Source organism: Brachyistius frenatus, unplaced genomic scaffold, assembly GCF_029030835.1.
Source record: "Brachyistius frenatus isolate BFR_SWC_R1_liver_20210118 unplaced genomic scaffold, ASM2903083v1 Contig_20, whole genome shotgun sequence".
Taxonomy (NCBI): domain Eukaryota; kingdom Metazoa; phylum Chordata; class Actinopteri; family Embiotocidae; genus Brachyistius; species Brachyistius frenatus.
In genome coordinates, this window is record NW_027210619.1 from 5,096,549 (window position 1) to 5,118,088 (window position 21,540).

The 21,540-nt window shown below is 41.8% G+C and overlaps 1 protein-coding gene across 4 annotated transcripts; it reads right to left on the reverse strand.

The window, feature by feature from the left end:
* Positions 1–716: 716 nt before the first annotated feature.
* On the reverse strand, positions 717–20,112 carry LOC138619590 (rap guanine nucleotide exchange factor 5-like). 4 transcript variants are annotated; one of them, XM_069696188.1, is made up of 18 exons: positions 19,672–20,112; positions 13,998–14,137; positions 13,207–13,307; positions 9,222–9,300; positions 8,797–8,941; positions 8,610–8,707; positions 6,533–6,563; positions 6,296–6,374; positions 5,692–5,841; positions 4,941–5,038; positions 4,504–4,626; positions 4,163–4,341; positions 3,858–3,948; positions 3,678–3,728; positions 3,363–3,450; positions 3,150–3,214; positions 2,984–3,038; positions 717–2,694 (listed from the first exon to the last, which is right to left on the reverse strand). In XM_069696188.1, exons 1-18 carry the CDS (start codon positions 19,849–19,851, stop codon positions 2,576–2,578), a joined length of 1,872 nt encoding a protein of 623 aa, XP_069552289.1. In that variant the 5' UTR covers positions 19,852–20,112; the 3' UTR covers positions 717–2,575. The 4 variants fall into 4 exon arrangements, with proteins under 4 accessions (XP_069552289.1, XP_069552288.1, XP_069552291.1 ...); XM_069696187.1 differs by having other exon boundaries at positions 2,975–3,038; XM_069696190.1 differs by lacking the exons at positions 13,998–14,137; positions 19,672–20,112 and adding an exon at positions 13,448–13,510 and having other exon boundaries at positions 2,975–3,038.
* Between the last annotated feature and the right edge of the window lie 1,428 nt (positions 20,113–21,540).

Sequence of the window (21,540 nt, forward strand, 5' to 3'; positions counted from 1 at the left end):
AAAATCCAAAACAAAAATGAGCTGTTGGCCCTTCTTAGAGGAGCCTCTCCGTTTCCCCCACTTTCTAGGGGTTGTGTATGAAATAACAATTTGTTTATAGGAACTTAAGTAATCACACATGTGTGTATATATATATATATATATATATATATATATATATATATATATATATATATATATATATATATATATACATATATATAAAATACAATGTCCATGTAAGCCCATATATACTGAAAAAGAAATAAAGGCACTCTATCCTTTGTAGTTTTCTATAATATACATTTTAATATGACTTACTACAAGTCACGTTATGAGTCACATCTTTCTGATCCCTCATCTATGCCAACAAGTACAACTCATGAGATGTGAGAGACAATACATTAACTTGCCTTCATATTGTGTATAATATATATATACAGTACAATATAGATTATTTGCACGAAATATAATTCATCTTTCGTTTCGTACGTTTGGCAACGTGGCTTTTGTGGTTTCTTTATGTGTTTTTCCTGATTGCAGTTTCACATGTGGTTAATGTGTTAACAATGAGCAGTATAATAAGTCATGTACTACAATAGTTCATGCTGCAACTTGTATCCTTGCTGTATCCTTGATAAACCACAGCATCACTGGTGTTATGAAAATACCATTTGCCTGTTTTGAACTAACTTTGAATGTCACCTGCTCTATCTTTTGGATTAACCAACTCCTGATGATGAAAAATATTTTATTACATGCACAGTTGACACAGGTGGTCAGTCCATGGTTCAACATATCACGCAGACCAGCCAAAACAGTGCTAACAACATTTCTTTTTTAAATTAAACAGAAATATTATTAGTATCTATAAAGCAAATAAATAATTGTGAAATAAATAAATATCAATATCCAGAATTCCAACATGTATACACAGTATAAATAGAATCAACTGTACAGTGTTGATGTTTTAAATGAAATTCAAAATAAGATACTGCTGAAGTTTTCTTCACGATTCCTGGGGGCTTTAAAATACAAAATATACAAATAAAATGGCAAGAATATGAAACAAAATCCAACAAGACTTCGCAAAGCCCAAATAAAATGTTCTTACTTAACCTGGCAAGCTGACCAATTTAGAGAATAAATACTGCATCCTCCAAGACTGCGTAAGTCTGTACGGTAGTGTTACCACACACTGCACACAAGCAAATGGCTTCCATTTGTCTTCCTGTTTCTACTATTTTTGTCCAGAAGGTGCTGTAGTATTTGATTTTGCTATAGTTCCTTCCTCACAGGGACAGTTCATCCAAAAACATAATAAAAAAAAAAAAAAACTAATCTTTCGTCAAGAATATCCATCCAAATATTTATCAGGATCAAATCGTTTTTTGAAATGCTAAGTTTTTCCTTCTGTGAGTACCACAGTCCAAAAGCTAAAACTGATCTCCAACAAACCGAAACTACCTGGAAGTGAGAAAATATGAGAAAAAAAAAACAACAAAAAAAGGATTGTACTGTGTTTTAACGTGAACTTTAACAACCAATACAGAGATGTAACAGCATGGGCCGGCTGCTTCATTTCATTGATTGTCCACAGTGGAGCGAGATGGAGATATTTGTGCCAATGCTTTTTAAAAAAAGAAAAAAAAAAAGAAAAGCGGAGCAATGAGCATTACATTTTAATGGGATTTGGCACTAACACCCCCCCCCCCAAAAAAAAATAGAATATACTGTATATTCCTCTCTATTTTCCTGCAATTAATACCTGTATTATGTAAAGCCTCATCTAATTCACCGCACTTTATGGGTAAATAATAAAAAATACTATGTGGTAAAAAATAATTCTGCAAAGCAAAAAAGACAGTGAAAATAATATATGAAAATGTTCAGTGTTTAACCATCTTTTTCACTTTTTAAGTAATCTTGATTGAGAAACACATCCGCTTGTTGTGCCCGCACCGGACTGATTCACCGTCTTACACCCGGCAAGGAGACAACGTGAACTGTCTCAAACTGTGAAACAATCTTTGGTTAAATCTGACGAAGCAAACTGCTGTTGCCGGATCTCAAAACGCTGTCAGAAAATTCATAAAGATGCATCGTGCCAAATCTGCATCTCTCAATCATGTTGTGTGGTGTGTTGTGAGCTCCGTTGAGTTGGATTTTTCGCCACATATTTGTTGTCTGTAGCTCTTCTTGAGATTGAAGCGCTTCACCTGCGAACGAACTGGTAATTTGCAGGCTGCCGATTGTCCTCAAAGGGGAGCTCGTCATTATCGTGTGTTGTGCAGCAGCAGCAGCAGCAGATTTGGAGTTCGACTTTAAGTTGCACGTTACCATCGTCTGGGCATCGTTCAGGTGCTCTGGATCAGTCGCCTTGTTGTGGATCTATGCAAACATTTACTCATTTCGTTTGTTCCTGTCTGCGGTTTGACAGTCTCCTGATTGAATGGCGCCCTCCTGTGGTCGGCCGGAACGATGCAAGCCTTCCTGTGATCGCTTGACTGTGTCCTGAGAGATAGATGAAGACAGGCGACGGGTTTGTTCCTTCGCACTTCCCGACAGAGCGGGAAGAATAAGTAAGAGCTGTTCTCTAAGCACGAGGCTCCAGCCTGTGGGACAGTTCAAACAGAGTCTGCTGATTGTCGATGATGTGAAGATAGTCGACGTAGGCCCGCACCTCCGAGCTGCTCTTCTGGGTGATTCCATTTCCTGGAAGACGAAAGAATATTATTTGACTTCCGAGCTATCCGTCTGAGAAAGAAACAACTTTCAGTATTGATTCAAGTGAGCTTCGATGACCACTTCTTCTCGTACGATGATATATCTTTGATCACGAGACAGGTCTGTGCGCTACGGTGTGGCATTTGCAAATCATAAATGAAACTGATTTGGTTATTTTGAACTTTTTTTTTTTTTTTTAAATTGCTGTTACATCATTGATGATAAGTAGACCAGAAGTATTGGGTAAAAAGCATCGGTTATCTCTCACCACACTGACCCATGTGATCTTTCTGACACTGCCGGATGAGCCGCGCCATGTCTGCAATCATGTGCTGGAAAAAACAAAAAACAAACCAAAAGATGAACAGCAGGCTCCATTAAACGTTTCAAATTCAGCGCGTTCTGTTTTGTTGTTACGCGCGAGGGGGACGTCCGGCGCTTACCAGCTTCTCAAAATTGACCAGGTTGTCGTGAAAGGTCTTGTTACCTTCGTGAACGAACGTGATATCTGAAAGAGACGGACCTTCCGTTAGCGTTCGCCGGCAGGTCTTCGAGGCGCCTCGTTTCATTGTCAAACCTGCTTTGTACAGAAGCGTCTCGGCGCTCTCGTCCCTGAGCTGCGAGGCTCTGAGGCGACGGGAGCGACGGGCACGCACCTTTCAGGAGCAGAGGAAGGAAGGGGATCTTCGGTGCCTTCATCTTCTTGAAGGAGTCCCTGTAGGTCTTGTGGTTCAGCGAGGGATCCTGCGAAGATATTTTCAAAACGAATGAGCCTAAATCCTCTCGGGGGGGGGGGGGGGGCGAGCGTACAACGCCCTGATGTTTCACCAGATGTTTGGAAATGAAAAGCCACCGTTTGTTTCAGAGGTTTGTATTCCCCGTAACGGAGCGGATTCGTGGCGGTGTTTTTCATTTAAGTGCAGTTTATTTGATTTGATTTAACACAGTGTTTCTTCGCCGAGTGCACTTACTGTAACTGTCTCCAGCTCTGAAAACAGCTTTTTGAATTTCCCAGGGATTTTCTGTGGAGGCAGAAATTGTTAAAATAGTTTTTTAAGATAGTATTTTTTTTTTTTTTTTTTTTTGCATCAGCATAGACAAAACAGAATTTCTGTAAGTAAAAAAAAAAAAAAAAAAAAAGTACATCTAACCTCCCATGTCTGACTGAGGCGGCTAACGGCTGCCGTGTTCAGGCCCATTATAATAGCAAAGAAGCAGTTGAGGTTCCTCTGTGCTTTACAGCTATAAAAGATCAACGGAGCACACAGTTTAGTTACTTCCGGGGCCTCGGCTCAGCAGCAAAGAAGCGGATGCGGTTTTATCGATTCGCCGCTGGACGGGGTCGGCGTTCCCGTGCAAATCTTAAACCCCCCCCCGTCGCGCGTCCGGCTGCAGTTTACCAAACAGTGTTGAGAAGCTGTTGCCGTGACGACGATCAGCGAGTTAAGCTACTCACTGGGCGGCAATCTTGATGAACTTCTTGATGAGTTGGACTCTTTTGCAGAGTGTCGGACACAGCAGCACCTCAGTCATGACCCACAGCTGGACTTCGTTGCAGCGCTGCAGCAGCAGCTCTAAAGCCGTGGTGCGGTTGGCGCCAGCGTGGCGGCTGAAGGTGAAGTAGACTATCTCTTGCTACAAAAAAAAAACAACAACAACAACAACACAAACAAACAACAGCATTAGGAGTTGAGCAGAGCATGCGATGCGAACGGCAGCACGTCTGGTGTCTTTTGGACCTCGCGGACCAAACTCAGCAGCAGTTTACGCGTTGAGAATTCCAGCGGCGAGACAAACCTCGTGCATCGAGTCAAAAATTGTCCAGTCCAAGTCGGTGAGGGCGACGGCCACGTCCCACGTGTTCAAGCTCAGCATGCAAGCCGTCCTCTGCTGCAGCTCTGAATTGCCCGTGAACGGATTCTGCGGAGGGGAAAACAAACCGTTACCAGATCAGCGACGTCCTTACGTTAAGCTTTTCTTTTTTTTAAACTATACTGCCGTACTGCTAACGACTGGCATAAACAAAACAAAAAAAGAAAGATGGCGTTTTTTTTTGTTTTTTTTCGTTCTTTTCCACACGGTGTTTGATGTCGACACTGACAATCCTGTGTTGAGGCTTTTAAACTCAGCCGCCTCCGCCGCATTAGCACGTTTGTGCATTTAATGTTGTAAATTCACGTGTATTTCTGACGTTTGAGTAAATACGTGTTGACGCGTTGCAATGATGTTCCTACCAGGACTTCACCGAGGTCCTTCCTGCATACGTGCAGCCTCCCCACCGGCCGTAGAGAACTGGAGAAAACTCTGTCCTGAGGCTGCAGGAGGAGTCGGCCTGTCGGGAGGAAACCGTACCACAAACAGCAGAATACCATTAAAAAAAAAAAAAAAAAAAGAAGCTGTCGGGCAGCGTGTGAGCAGCCAACAGTGGTTAGAGATAAGACTGTGTGTGTGTGTGTGTGTGTGTGTGTGTGTGTGTGTGTGTGTGTGTGTGTGTGTGTGTGTGTGTGTGTGTGTGTGTGTGTGTGGCGGGCTTCACTCTGAGGTAGCCGGTCACCTCAGTCACTGATAACAGACTTTATATTACTGCTCAGTAACTGCTTCTCCCTTTGAACATTGAGGTCAGTTATGTTGATTAAAAAAATAAAAAAAAAAAAAAATCCCCCGCGATCCTACCTGGGAAGAAAACGCGACACGTGATGAGGTTTTCATCAGAACTGTTCACTTTCAGTCACGTCAGAGTTGTGTGCTGTGTGTTACTCTGCCGTTAAATTGTTTTGGTGCAGTGCAAAAATGATGAGTTTTTTTTTTTTTTTTTTTTTTAATGAGTGCTATGTTTCTTATTATTATTATTATTATTATTATTATTATTGTTATAGCCTACAGTTTAAGCCGCTACTGTTAGATGTTCACGTGTAGCACTTGGGTTGTGGTTGTACGTGTTGGAGTCTGTATGTGCTGCAGCCAGTTAGTTAGAATAGTATTTACCTCCGGGGTAAGTGGCGTCCACAAGTACCAGTTCCCCCTGGGGGACATCCATCCTTTCCGCCACTGCCTGCACCAGCTCGTTGACCACCACCCCAGAATGAGCCCTCACACTTAGGTATGAGTCCATTGTGATGTACACATGACACAGAACTGGAAATGGAGGGGGGGGGAATCAGTTAGTTATAATGTAAAATACACACTCTGTGGCCCCTATTAACAACCCCCCCAAAACCCAGTGACCCTGGGGGCTTCTGGGGCCCCTGTAGGCGTCATTGGCTAATCAAGCTACTGAGTGATATGGAGGGTAGAGTTTACACAGATTTTCATTCACATCATCTGCTGATTTAAAAAAAAAAAAAAAAAAAAGTATTATTATTATTATTCAGATGAACCTGCCCTTTAAAAGAAGCACACACTGATTCTAATAAGGCAAAAATAAATGTAAATGTCATGAGTGAGGAATGTGCCATTTCAAAACGTCTTATTCCTTCCTTGGAAAGATTCCCATTGTTCTACACTTCAGACTAAATGTCTCCTTTCATTTATTTTGGAAACAACGTATGATGGGAGGAATGTGTGAAGAACGTCACGTTTTACAACTTACCTTCCTTGGTCTCCCTCTGTGCGCCTCTGGACTGCGGCCAGTTCTCTTTCAAGCTCAATTGGTGGAAAAGTGCTCTGCTCTAGAAAGAAGGGAAATACGTGGATTTTGACACATATATTCATGCTGCCCGAGAACGTCGAACATTTGAGCTTGAAATACAGAACAATGTCTTCAGGGGGGAATTGTTTGATAAAAATCTGTTGGGGCTAAATGTGGTAGAAAGAGCTTTTCATTTACCTTTCTTTGAGGGGAGTATTCATCCACCGTGCTGGAAAAAAAAACAAGAAACAAACCTTCATGTGCTAACAAATGGATGGAAAAAAAAAAAAAAAAACTGCACTTTGTGCTAAAAAAACCCTAATCTGTTGATTTTCTTTGAGCTACGTCGAGCTGCATCAAGTATGAAAACAACTTGACCCTGCATGCAATCTATAATCAAAGTCAATGTATATCTACAGTATATATACTCCTCTGCCGACTTCAGTTCATTATTTAAGCTCGGTGTCAAGGAGAGATTAGAGTGCTTTGTAGATTTTAGACCTTCCAATGTGATCCCCTCATTTAATCACCCCATTCTTAACGGTTAGTCCTGGCTAGCATGATGGATAGCCCCGTGTCCATTATCATCCCTCAGCTTTTACTGGGCTCTGCATCACAATAGGCATGTTGGCACAAAGCCTGCCCTGAGGGATCCCCTGTCCCTGGCCGGCAGCAGCAGCAGCAGCAGCAGCAGCAATCCTGCGCTAATGAAAAAACCTGATTCACGGGACGAGTTTTTTTTTTTTTTTCTCTCTCTGTTTTTGACGTGACAGCGGTATCATGTCAAAACAGAGCTTGTGATTTAACTCGCTCTTTTAATCCTCAAAAAAACAATCACTGTGGCTGTCACTGAGCACAGTAAGCTTTAAAACCACATGATGATACAGTCAGAGAAAACAAATTGAGTTTTCCCCTGAAGCTTTCAGAATCACATGATTTGAGCCTCCTTTTGAACAAAGGCCAGATGGAAGTTGATGGGAGGCTTCTTTCGATTCAAAATAGGAAACACCTTTTCACTTTGCCATAAATTGCCACAAAGCAGTCAACCCTGTCCTTCCCTGGGGTGCTACTGATTGGGAAAAGCTCATAAATAGAAGAGCATGTCAGTTCGTAACAGCCACACAGAGTCCACTGCTTTAAAAGAGTGGGTGTGGTGGATTTCCCTCCCTGGATATAAACATGAAGAAGGCAGATAATGACAGCAGGGGCAGGTTGAATTCTCTGCGCTGGTTTCTAATGGGCGGCAGGTCGGAGGACCCCCCCCGCCCCAACCCCTCCCTCCCTGGGGAGACGATCTGATGGGAGGCTAAGGGAGGGCAAGGGGGGACACGGGTGTGGCAGTGTGTCTGGTGACTCACTCTGTCACAAAGTCAAAAAGCAATATGGTGCTTAATTTTATTAAACCCAAAATGGCAGCTGTGGAAAGGCTCCATTTTTAGAACAAGTCAGACCAATATTAAAATTCAGTGAGACGTTTGAATTTTAGATACAGTATATTAGATCAATTATAAACACATGCAGAGCTTAATGTACAAGATATACTTCCCTATAACGTAATTGTTTTAAATAGAGACTTTTGCTTTTTACCGTGTCGTTTTTAGAGCATGTACAGCAGCACGCAATAGCAGCATTTGATCCAAAGTCTCCACGCATCTAATGTGGCGATTTCAAGAGTCATGTTGGATCTCTTCTTTGTCCCAATTTGTACATCTGACTATATGGAGCTGATAGTACTGGTACTGATTTTCCTATTTAGATTTTGAACTACATTACATAATGACCTTGTGACTCAACAAGTCTGAAGCCACACTGACGTGTATCGCTGTGGTCCTACGTGTGGATGTGCGATTATACTCGTGCGTTTGACCTTATTCCCAGTCAGCTGGCTTGAAATAGAGTCCTGTAAACAAGTTGATAAGAACAAAGTATGTGTGTGCTCTTTGTTGTTTTTTCATGGAATTCCCATTTCTCATGGCCAGTTACAAACATGTCTGACAGCTTGTTATTAATTCCTGTATTTCCTCAGTTTTGGAGATGGGAGATGAAGAGCTCAGTGACCTTCATATTTTTGGGCACAACAGCCCAGAACACTGCGATTACTTTTCAATTTCTGAATGGATTCATTGATGAGAAGCTAAAGAAAGAAACCAAGTGGAGAAGAGGCTGCCTTTGTACTCCGAGACCAGCTGTGCTTCCTTTCAGAACCCCGACAGCCATCGTTCTTACTGGATATTGCACACACCCAAACATGTTCAGTTTTCTCATGGTCCCTTACTGTCTGCGCTGCAGCTGGTAGAGTTTCTGCAGTTCCCCGACATCCTTCTCCAAAGCCGGGTGTTCATAGAGATCATCCAACACGTAACGATACAGAGTCTGGAAGGAAATGTCAATTTAAGTTCACCTCACACCCAGTTTCCACCCTTTTCCACGTTCGTTTCCACCCTTTTCCACGTGTTTCCTACCTTCATGAAGAGTTTGACGTGCTCGTCTTCTCTCAGGAAGTCCCTGCAGAGAAACATCCACTGTGACACCAGGTGCAGGAGTTTCTGTTTCCTCTCCAGGGCCTCCTTCCGGTCCTCTTTCCCTCTGTGTCGCTTATGGCAATAGGTGGTTTTTGGTTAAGGCTTCAGCACAGACGAATGGGGAGACATATTTGCTGACATCAAACACAGTACACAATCCAGCATGAATAGAGTCGGAGCATTTGATGTTGATTTAAGGATAGGCGGCAAGAGTCTGTTGGATGAAGAGTGGAGCAGCTCTGAGTCAGCAAAAGCAGTTTTTGTCTGAAACATCCATTTCTCTGTGTAGAATTCACAAAATTGGGGGTAATTATGTGTGAATGTTTGTGATATTTCTATAGAAACAACCCTGTGTTTAAGGATATTGTCCCAGCAGAGCTTGACATAAATCACTGGTCGACATGAACACTGGGTAGGTTAGCAGAAAGTCATCCACAAGTGTATCTGCAAAGAGAAACACATTATTCACAACAGACCAAAAAAAAAAATGTAGCAACTTCAAGTAATCTAAATTTAGAAAAAGTTCACCCTCTGCTGGTTCCATGAATTTATAAAACAGACAATCTATGAAAGCCGAGAGAGAGATTTAAAACAAGTGTCAATTCTGCGCAGAACATCGCATGAATCTCATAGACGCAGCCTCATTATGTTGGTGCTACAGGATGCTGGAGGGCAGGTACACTAGTGACCATGGCAACTAACTGTATGATTAACGTCCGCTGAACTACACATGCAGTGGGACTGTACTTTTAATTGAGATGACTTCAGTTTTTCCTATTTTCCCTTTAATAATACAAAGAGGAGAGCTCATTCTTTGCCGTCAAATACTTAACCAGCACCAAGCTGAGGCAAACACAATGTGAGAGATCTCTCCGTGCCACATTATTCTTCACGGTCAGTCTCAGATCTTCAGATCTATTTTGCTCCAACAAGTTCAAACAAGCCGTCACTGGCATTGTTTTCAGCCTCACACATTCCCTGCTCCGGGTTGTATCAGTGAAGATAAGCCAATAATGTTAATGCGTCAGATGACTCTCTGACCTCTGATGAAGTCTGTGTTTTCATTGTTATTATCTCGCTTACAGAAAAGCAATCTGATATTGCTTAGCCATCAACCTAATGTGTTTACACTCAGCATATTATGCCACCGTATCCTTCAGTGATTCGTCACCAAGGTTATACATAGAGGTGTTTCTGTAACTGGATTAAATCAAAGCTGGTCAAACAGATCGCCAACAGCTGTCCATTTAAAGTCTATATTATAACTACATGTTCAGCATTGTATTTTCAAGATAGATTAAGACAAAGGCCAACTCCTTTTACCCCGTCAGCTCTTTTTTAAGAATCACATTAAAATACAGAATATCCTTTTTGAAGTATGAGCAACTATTCATCTGACAGTGCAATTAATAAATTGTCAGAAAAGTCACCAAAAAAATAATTCTGAGGCATAAAGAGAGGGACACTAACTCCCAGACATAATGCCCAGCCACAAGCAAAAAGCTGTACAAATCCTGTTAGGGCCGAGCTCCTCTCAACCCTTCTGTAAGTGTGCCTCACACCCTGAATTGTAAATTCTTCCCTTTAATTTCACACCGGCTTCCCAAGGCCTTTGTGTGCGTTCTGGTCCACAGGACTCCCTGACATCATTATGTTAATCCGTGCACAGCAGCTGTGGGTACATCACTCAATGCTTATGAGAGGTTGCACACTCGTACACATGAAGTGTCCAGAGGTACAATTCAACGCAACACGCCTACAAAGCTAGAAAACAACACGGGAGAGACTACCAACCCACTCACATACTGTACCCCTACTGTGTACACACACACACACACACACACACACTTTTTACACACTGCTCACTCACGGTGCTGTGTACTTGTATATTTTCTCCAAGCTATTTTGACCGAAACACTTTCTCAAGAGTAACAGCTCACATACTACTCTCCAGGCAGTACACTATGTAAGTTTTTTTAAGTTGGAAAACAGGATAAATATTTAATTTTACGACCTAAGGTTATATTCTCAAGTTTTTATGTGTAGCACAGCAAAAAAGAAGGGAATGTCCTGCAGGATAGAGATTTATTTCAAGTAGTTTAGCAGAAGATGTGTTTGTTTCATAAACCCAAAGAATTGCGCTGTATAAATAAAGTGCAACAGTGTGTGATTTCACATCACCACCATTCTTAAGATTTTTCCGTTACAACCTGTAGTTGGTATATTTTAAAAAATGTATTCTACGCTGCTGTTTAGTAATCTGTCACGCATGATTGCTTTTGGTTTCCTTTTCAGAGGAATTACAGAATTGATTCACTGATCTGACTTGTCACTCTACTGTGAAATCAATCAACCTACCAAATCCCTTTTGCATTCCAATAAGTACTTGTAAAATTGATCAATGAAGCCTTTGAAATAAACATGTTAATGTGTCACTGACTTGCTCAGGAGCCATCCTCTTAGCATTTAAAGAGCCGGAATATTATTTTCTTTCACTTTAAGACGTTTTTTTTCACTACAAGTAAGCAGCAGCAGCAGCTCACCACATGGTGCGCTGGTGAAAGAGCTGGAACATCTTCTCATTTCGAAACACAAATGTTCCATTAAATGTTTGTCAGCGCTGGCAGTGTTCAGTGTGATCTGTGCAGAGCAGGAATCTATAGCTGCACTCAGAGATTGAGCACAGAAAAGAAGGCAATGCCGAACACTTTTGAATGCTACCAATAATGCTAAGGAAACGCAGGCACATCCGACACAGCACAGATAAGACTACTGCAATGGTTCACATTAGCTTTTCCTCAAACATGCCTGTGGTGCTTTCAGAAAAGTGCCATCTATTGCAGAAAGACAGAAAGCTCCTCTGCATTCTTAATGTTGTATACTGAGCAAGTGCTACCGTAATGATGTAAAACTGTCTTGCTAATGTTCTCTACTGTATGCGAGTCATAAACACATCAATAATCTGCTGCAATCATCAGTCATGTTGCCCCGAGCCATCCTTGAGAGAAAGATCAGACATGGCAGCTTGTTGGATGTTCAAATAAATCTCTTTTAGATGAAATAAAATGCTATCATGCTTCTGCTGAGCTGCACCTCCAAGGACATGCTCAGCAGTGGAGCATTCACTGTTTCATGTATTCACGCAGAGAGACCGAAGGCCAGCAGGAGTCAGACTATTAAACATCACTGAGCGCAGATCAATTGCTGCTCAGTACTTGTGCTCCTCAGGTCTCAGGCTTTTTGACCCTGGGATATGATTGAGCATAACGCTCGCATCCGCAGCTCCATATATGGCTGATTAACTTCAATACACTCATCGCAAGATGTCCTAATGGTGAATGATTCATCAGCAGCATACTGCCCTTCTGAGCCCAGTGAAAATGAGCAAAGAAGCAAATGGGCTCATTGTGAATACACACTGAAAGATGAGATATCTTAACTTCTCGCGCACTCATTAACTTTACATCGATATTAAACACGTCCTACTAACTTCCTCATACTTAAATATAGCAATTAAAATACGTGCTTCAACATAAGACGTAAGTCTCTTGTGCTGGTCAAATGCATAATCTCGTTCTCCAGAGAGGACATTTAGATCAATTTCATTCCCCTCCTTTTCAGAATGAGTAATGACGTCTAGTATGTGGTAAGCCTGCCTCCATCCCGATGAGAGATCATGTGTGACCGTTTCCATCTCCCAGGAAAAGAAAATCAGAATTTCCACTTTCTTCCCCTCTAAATGTTCCTCATTTTTCCCCCGGTATTCCTTCTCTCCTCGTCTGGCCGTGTTGCTGCTCACAGTTGTCATTTCTAACCGAGCTGTCTTTCCAGTTTCAGCAACAGAGGGTCTCCTCTGCCTTGGCAACAGTGTCACATTATCATGTACCTGCTGGGACAAGAGGAAATGTGTTGATTTGTTGTTGCTGGGAGGCTGGACTGCGTGTCACACAGTCCGTTACAGCCCCGCTTGAAAGATATGAGCGATGTTTATCTCTGTCAAAGGCTTTTAAATGAACAGGCTGAAACTTATAGCACATAGCACATGATTAGTCCAGTAATTTTGCCCAGAGGGAGCTGCTGTCCCAGCTCATCTGTGAGAGAGAGGGGTGGGGAGGGATAAAGTCAAACGGAAAGCGAAGGCGGTTCTATCACTGTCCCTATTTCTATCTATCGTTCAGGAATGCAAAAACAAATATTGGTGGACCACACCAGTGCTACAGTCATAAAGTTAAATATTCAACTATTTCTGCTCCAAAATACTCCAAAATACTTATTTACACTTCTGACAAAGCAAAGTAAGGACAAAGAGGATGAGAAAGCTGTTTCATAACAGTAAAGTAGTACACTAACCTGACTCTTTGCCATGTGTTGTCCCTGGCTCTTCGTCCAGCATCAGGTCATTCAGCAAGTGCTCCAGGATCTTCTCAGGGGTCCCTGACACCACCATGTACCTGTCAGACACAACAGAGTCACTGGACGAGTCCTCCTCGATAGAGGACAGAGAGCGACTGCTGCTCCATCCCTCCTCTCCCTCTGTCCCCTCATCATCTATGTAGCGAAAGTAAGGGACGTCAAACGTGGGCATGGTCACCGGCTCTGCCCGGCTCATGCTGTCACTGCTGCTCCCCTCAGAGCCTTCATCATCCCCCTCATCCTCTTCTTGCTCCACCAAGGCGGCGTGCAGTAACCTGCCCTCCTCCTGCCTCAGGTTCGGGGGCTGTGGCCGAGATCCCATCCTTGCAGAGACCCCGTGACCTTACGCCGGCAACGTTGCCGTGGTTACTGCTGCATGACCCCTTTCCCCATCCATCCACCTTTAGCTGCTACAGCCCGTAGTCCACTGCTGTCTGTCCCCCAAGCACAGTGAGGTATCCCGGTATGAGCACGACTGGAAAAACCTCTTGAATTACTTGAATGAGAAGAGCTCTGCCTCACAGTCCAATGCTGCTCACTTCTATGTATTTAATGTGGTCATATATGTGTCGGGAGTTGTGATGCAAGCATGCCTGAGTGAGTGTGTGAGCCACAGAGACAGAGAAGGAGAATGATGAGAGGGAGAGTGCTGAAGGAGAGAAACAGATAGTGAGCGGAGGAGGGAGGGAGGGAATCTAGAAAGGGGAGGGGGAGTGGAAAAGGCTTACCTCCTGTTCCTCGCCTCCTCTCTCCCTCCTCCCCTCGTCGATGCAGCGAGGGCTGGCTGCTCTGACGACACTCTCTGGAGAACCAGCACATCGTGGCCCCTCTCTCTCAGACACAAGCGGACTGCCTCGTCACTCTGGGGCTGGAAAGAGAAAGGGGGGAGGGATGGAGGTCGGGAGGGAGGGACGGAGGAACAGAGGGAGGGAGCGTGTTATCACCAAGGAGATTCCCCCGTATTTCGTCCCACTCACACAAATCACCACTGATTTCCATCATAATAGTCAATACGTCAAAGCCAGAACTGTAAATGAAAGAGAATTTCCATATATCATTATTCAGTCCTTATCGGCGGAGCCCATTCAGGGATTAACATAAAAGACTCACATATTTTAATTACTGATTTATGTATAGAGCCTATTAAATTATGGGTGGTGTCTAGAGGCAGTCTCTCACACTGACAATAGTTTAGTTGGGTCAGAGTTCAGTTCTTTAATTCACATAGCAGGTTTGTGTCTTATGACCACCATAAGGTGCTCCTGGTAATGAATTCATCCTGGCGCTGCTGTTTCACTCCAAGTCCCTCTTTCTCTCTTAGTCACGCAGTCACATTGTCACCAAATTGCCATGTTGTTCACTGTATACTGCACACACTCACATTCTGAATCAGCCCTCCCCCTCTCTCCCCCTCCCCGCTCCCCTGACCCTCCTTCCCGCCTCAGCCGTCAGTCACTGCAACACAAGCCTCTGTTCGTGCAATTAGCCAGGCAGACAGACTAGAAGAGGTTGCAGTTTGCTGCCCTAATTGACTTTTGCAGCGATACATCCAGGGCCCCTCAGTTAAGCATGACTTCCTGGCACATTAGCCCTTACCAAATGAGCTGTGGACACATATTCTGTATATATATATGGACAAACAGACATACTGTGGTAAACAACACATATACAAACTAAGTGTGCACTCGGAGAGCACAGATCTTTACCAAGATAGCCCAGATATGCAAATCTGCAACAGCCACTCCTATTGTATGTTTGGATATACTTCCAAAACTATCAAAATGATGGCAAAATATGTTTGTGCCATGTGGAGGAATCACATTTTAGCTGTTGTACCGGTTCCAATTCTCCCAGTTCTCCACTATGAAACCACTGTCTTCGAGTAACCGCATAACAACTGCTTGCTGTATTAACTTTGAGTTAGTACGTGTGGACTTCAGAGGATTCCAGGTACCTGTGAATGTGGATGTGATATGGAAGCATCGTATTTTTAAAATGGCCGATGTTTTGTCCCTGTGGAACTTTATGACCAACTATTGGACATGGCATTTAGTGTGCCAAATATTTTATCTCGCGGAAATAAACATGTGTGGATCCACCCCATAATTTGGATCTGCTCCAAAATGTACACCCTTCCACCAAGTTCATGAAAATCAAGCTGGTAGTTTTTCTGTAAACCTGCCGGCAAACAGACAAACAGACCAGACAGAAAACATAACCTCCTTGGGAGAGGTAAATAATTCCATTGCACAACATGCAAAACACACACATGCAATATTGAATTTAGCAAAGATGCCCGACTGCATCCATCACCAGCTGGGCCACGTTAGCAGTATCAATGTTACACAGTCGATGAGTCCCATCAATCAACAGCAGACATGTTTTCAACCCCTGAAAGGACCGTTAACAGCAATGTTTGCTTGCTATTCCTTCATCATTTTGATTCCTGACTCAACAACATCTTATTAATTAATTAGGGCCCGAGCACCGATGGTGTGAAAGCCCTATTGTTCTTCAAGGAATTATTATTCCGCGATATTATTATTCTCCGTAAACAACTGCATTTTTGGCGTCTCTCCCGGCGAAAAATTTCGTATTTTAGTGGAGTCGCGAGTTGGCGTGGCTAAATGGTTCACTAGCGCCCCCTAAAGAGATGCCCCGGCGGCTACATTTACCGACATGCACGAAATTCGGTGGACATGTGTATCACACCGAGACGTACAAAAACGTTCCAGATCACCATTTCATCAACTCAACAGGAAGTCTGCCATTTTGAATTTAGTCGGCATTTTTGGCGATTCACACGTTGTATTTTAACTAACTCCTCCTGCAGATTTTGTTGGACCAACTTGAAATTTTTTCTGTGCATTCTTAACATGTTTGGAATTAAAAGTTATCAAAAGAATTTGTTTTCGTCGATCGGTGTGCCCGTAAAAAATTCATACTATCGCATTTCGTCCAAAAAGTGACCCAAATATGACTTTTTGCTACAGTATGACTTTTTTTCATAATTTGAACAACATGCTATAGAATTATTTTTTTCAAAGTTATTACAAAGAGGGGACTCAAACCTTCTTGATGAGAGGTAACAGTGCTAACCACTACACCACTAATCTTCCCAGGAGATTGTCGTCCAAAAAGTGACCCAAAAGTGATCTTAGTATATAGTATATAGTATAGCCAGGGTATTGCAGCTAAGTTCGATGTTTCGCCGTGACACAGGAAGTTGATCTTTAAGTTCAAACGATGCTCCAAACTTCACGAAACTTTGCACATGCGTCAGGCATCAACTTTCATGAGTTTATGAAGATGTTAAAGCCGCCAAAAAAAGGCAATTTTTTTAAAGAAGAATAAGGAATGAGATCGAGAAACTTCAAGCGGGAATATGCTGACCCTCGCATATCACTGCTTGTAGTTTTAATTCCCTTTATATCCAGATGCAAAACCATATGTGGAGATATGTATGCAAATTAGAAATTGCTGTCAAGAAGGCTGTGACGGAGGGTAGGACAGTATTACTCTGTCACAGGCCATACAGTAGGGTATGACATAAGGGTAGGGGTGTTGCTAAAGGAAAAGGAGTGGGGAATTCACAGAAAGGGAAGCCTTGTTGATTAGCTTCCTGGTCCTTGAGGAAAAAAAAAAAACATTGGTTTTGTCTTTATCAACACATGACGTACACTGTGTGCTTTTAGCTTCATCAAAATCATAAAAGTACCCAATTCTTGTCCCGCTACACGTGACAGTAAAGTAAGATGAATCTTTGACTATAATTAACACAATGGCTCAGTGTATCAATAATGGGTCAAACAGCAAACAAACCTTTCCTCACAATCAATTATTGATCCTGCCTCGGCTGCTTCAGGCTACCGCTTAGTGTGCACTGAGTGGCTTTGATGTTACCAGTGTCCCAACACAAAAAACAATAAGGCCACGAGAGAGGAGGATTGTAATGAGGCACGGAGTCACACAGCTCCTGTACATCGACTCAAGTCTTCCCAACACGGACACCGTCAGCTGAAGAGTAAACAGAAAACTTATCAGGCCTCTGCACAAAGTTATGTCCCACCAAATGCCTCTCTGTCTCTTTCAGGGGTCGAGATGCATTCCGCTGGCTAGAGGGACACTTTCTGTATGCGTGTCTCTGCGCTGCAGCAGCAGGTCTGGCACGCATGGTATGGAACACTTACAGAGACCTGGAAGGTCTCAGTCCTGACAGAATGCAGATTTGTCCTAATTTCTCTCAAGCAACAGTGTGGATTACACAAAATGTGGAGAATAAGACCACGGATTAATAGATCAGTGTTGTTTTCAAAGAAACCTTTGGTGCAGATTTGCTTCATGTCCAACCATGAGTCACTGGAATTCCTACTTAATGTGTGAGGTCTGATAATACACTGCAAACATTCGTACGTGTATGATATTTAAAACATTTACACATAAGCTTTCTTTTGCTTCCTGTGATGTTTTCTTATAAGGCAGGGGACAGTATATGTCATCAAACCCACAGAGCAAATGAAAATAAAATTGATGGAAAAAATGGTGAAATAAAAGAACAAAAGACATTTCCAAGGTTGAAATTTGAAACTATTATATTTAAAACTGATGTTTTATAGTAAAATGAATTATGAATAGCATTTGAACTATCTCCTTTTTTAGATTAAAGGATATTGCATAACGTCCATGATCTCCCTGCATCAGGAACTCTTCCACAGACATGCAGCCGACTGTATATTAAGCACCCTTGTTTCACCAGCTGGGATTTTACTGATTTCTAAGCTCTTTGATGTCTCAGCTTAGATAGTCACATGTAATGTAGTTTGTGCATTGTAGCATCATTGGATTATTTTAAACCACTGTATAATAAAGGAACGCTTCTAGAAAATCTCGCTTGATATAAATATTTCGAGATAATGTCAGGTATTAAATACAAAGTCATCATATCTGGCCATTATCACTGGAATTACAAATGACATATACACACGTCTTTGGAATACTTTTTGTTTTATCAGAACATTAGAAACTTGGCACACGTATGTCATGAAAACAACAAAAGTAAAAAACAGGTTATTGTATAATGTAGCATTAACATTTGATCGTACGTAGATTGTCAGTGGTTTACTGAAGGTGACGGGTTGTTACTTGAATGCCAACCCAGATAAGAAGATCTAGCCTTGTGATGGAGAAAAGGTCATAATTCCGACGCTCGGGAATCCACCCTGAAAACCACACAATGTCTTGGCATAGTGGTCTGTGGCCACTTGCGTCAACTCTTCCTGCAATTGTTTCACATTTTAGCTCACAGATACAGCTGGCAGGAAGGGAGAAGCTGAGCCCACCGCAAGGTCAGCCAATCAGATGGCTCGCATGCAGCTAACTGGTAGGTGATGTCATTCTTTTTTTTTTGAAGTGAACATACAGTCCCTGTGGTTATGTTTTCAGGAATGACAGATGTGCTTTGAAATGAAAACCCTCCTTAAACCTAAAGATGCTGCCACACGGCTGACTGAAAGCCTGCTACATTTCTGTATGGATATTGAACAGTCCTATTGTATTATTAATTATGTTAATCACTTGAACCTCAATAACATACTGTTATATCTTCTATTTATCTATCCATTCTCGCTGCTCTTTCACGCAGTCCAGGCACTACTTTGTTATTGAGGTAACATTTTGCACTGTGCACAGAATCTAAACGGCTATATTGAGACATTATGGAACATATGGAGGCCAAAAAACCCAGACAACAAATAACATCATTTTGATTCAGTGCAAAGAATGCAGGGTTTTTTTTTAGGCACAATGCACTCAGCACAGCAGCATAAAACACCACAGCATGCATGAGTGAATCTAATTGAATATTCAAGAAGACAGTATGTTTGTCCCGACAGCTGTCAGACTATTCAACACCACCATAAAATAATGTTGCACTGTTCATTTCATTTCATAGCACGTGACACTTTTCCATTCATCCCAAACTGTATATATTTATTTGAATTACATTTGTTTATTTATTCATTGTTTTTTTCAAAAATAATTATTTTTATCTGTCTTATTTTATGTATTTGTGTATTATGTATTTGAACATTTTATCATATTGTGTGCACCTTTATTTGTGTTTCTATGCTGCTGTGACAACTACATTTCCCCACTGCGGGATTAATAAAGTCTAAATCTAATCTAATCCAATCTAATTTCATCTAATCTAAATGAGTACAGTTCATAAAGACAACTATCTGATAAACACCTTGTCCAAACGTTTTCACTACGATAAGGCCAACGATAGCTATTCTGTGAAATGTATCAAAGTGTGCAGCACTTCACTCTAAAGCTGTGTTTCTACATTTAAGCCTTTAGTTGTGAGAAAACGTTGCACAGATATCTGTGTGTAGTGTATCTCACCTCACTTGTCCTCTCTGGGCCCTTGCTGTGGTTTTGCAGGAAGCGGCAGCCGTCCTTGGCCAGTCTCTGGACCATCTCCAGTCTGGACAGGTCCTCCTTGTCATGCAGGATGCACTTGCCACCCTGCTGCAGCGCAGGGGACACAGAGAACATGTACCTGAGGCCACAGTCCCACGACATTGTCAACTCACAAACCACTGGCTTTCCAACGGAAGAAAACGCACGACTCTTGAACGTGAGCTCGCACAACTCTTAAAGAGCGTAAGAGGAGGTGAGCAGCCCCAAAATAAGCGTGTGTTTTAGTGTGTATGCTGCCTAGTGAGTTACTGAGTTTTCTGTCATCAAAGTTAATCCCAGAGTCTGCGCGTCTTGGTCAGCTGTAAAGCAGAGAGGCACAAAGAGAAACGACTTCATCAGTTGGGCTCCAGGTATCTCTGTGTTGTTGGCTGTACTGAGAGTGAATGACAGAGTCCCTCTCTCCGTCCTTCTGGTGCCTTTCACCACAAGGGAGGGGAGTGAGTTCAGAACACGACAGGTTCAGGAAACATCTGGTGCGCCAGACAGACCCAAAAAGGAAGTTTGAAAATCTCCCGAAAGCAGGAGAGTCAAGATTCAGGATTGGACAGAGTGCTTTACACTAGAAGGTCAAACTGTTGTTCGGGTGGGGAAGGATTATACTGTATGTATTGGTTTAAGAGCCAAACAATACTTAACTGTGTTCAGTCAGAAAGAATACAATACAGTGTATGAATGATACCTTCAAGCCGCTCCTAAAGTAAAAAAATAAAAAAATAATTAAAAAAAATAAAATACAAAGGTTACAGATGTTTTATAGTAAATTATCCACATATTGATCACATAATGAGATGGAAGGACCAGCTGTTGCTGATATTTGTAAATATGTTGAGTTGGGTGTTTGCCTGTTGTTTGGAGGCACAAGCAGGATAATAAGAACTAAGAGGTGCAGGTGCAGAATCGGGTTTGTTTATAGGAAAGAAAATGAATCAAAACAATTCTGATTATCACTTCATAGTATACATTGTTTACCAAGTTTTGACTGGTTTCAGCTTCTCCAATAAGATCATTTCCAGTTTTCTCTGTTTATATAATATACACTCAATATGGATTTGGGCCAGACAAACAAGCAGTAGGCTTCATCAACTCATGCTGGGACATGATGAAGAGATTTATTTACTATTCTGTGACACTAGGTTTTTAGACTAAAAAAAAAAATCTTCTTAATCTTCTGATTAATGTGTAATCAATTTAATTAATTTCTTAATGAACCAATTAATCATTTGGTGTATAAAATGTCAAAAAATATTAACAAAGTCCAACATAGTTGCTCGAAAATTTAAGGCAATGATATCAAACTGCTTACTGTTCAAAGTGTTTATGCATTCGACAAAGAAAAGAAACAAATCCTCACATTGGAGAAGATAGAAACAAAACATGCTGCATGTTTTTGCTTGAATAGCCAACTCTAATAATTAACTGATCATCAAAAGAGTTGCTGATTAACCTGGGTTGATTTAACTAATTGATTTCTCAACTAATTGCTTCAGCACGACACTGATTAACTGTAAAAGTATTTAATAGCATAATGAATAATGAAAACAATGTATATTTAAATATATATATTATCAATCAATAATAATTGTGGCTGTAGCTCTGATACAAACTTGCAATCAATATAGCCTTTAAATTAAGTTTGCTAGCACCGGTGGTGTAATGTTTTGTTCAGCTGTCCTGCCAAACATAAAGTTTCTGTTGTTTTTTTTTTAAATATCCCTGACTTGTCCAACATTTTCAAATTAGATGAAGCTTGTCAGTTGCTTAGTGAAACCACAGAGGGACCAGTGTGGTACT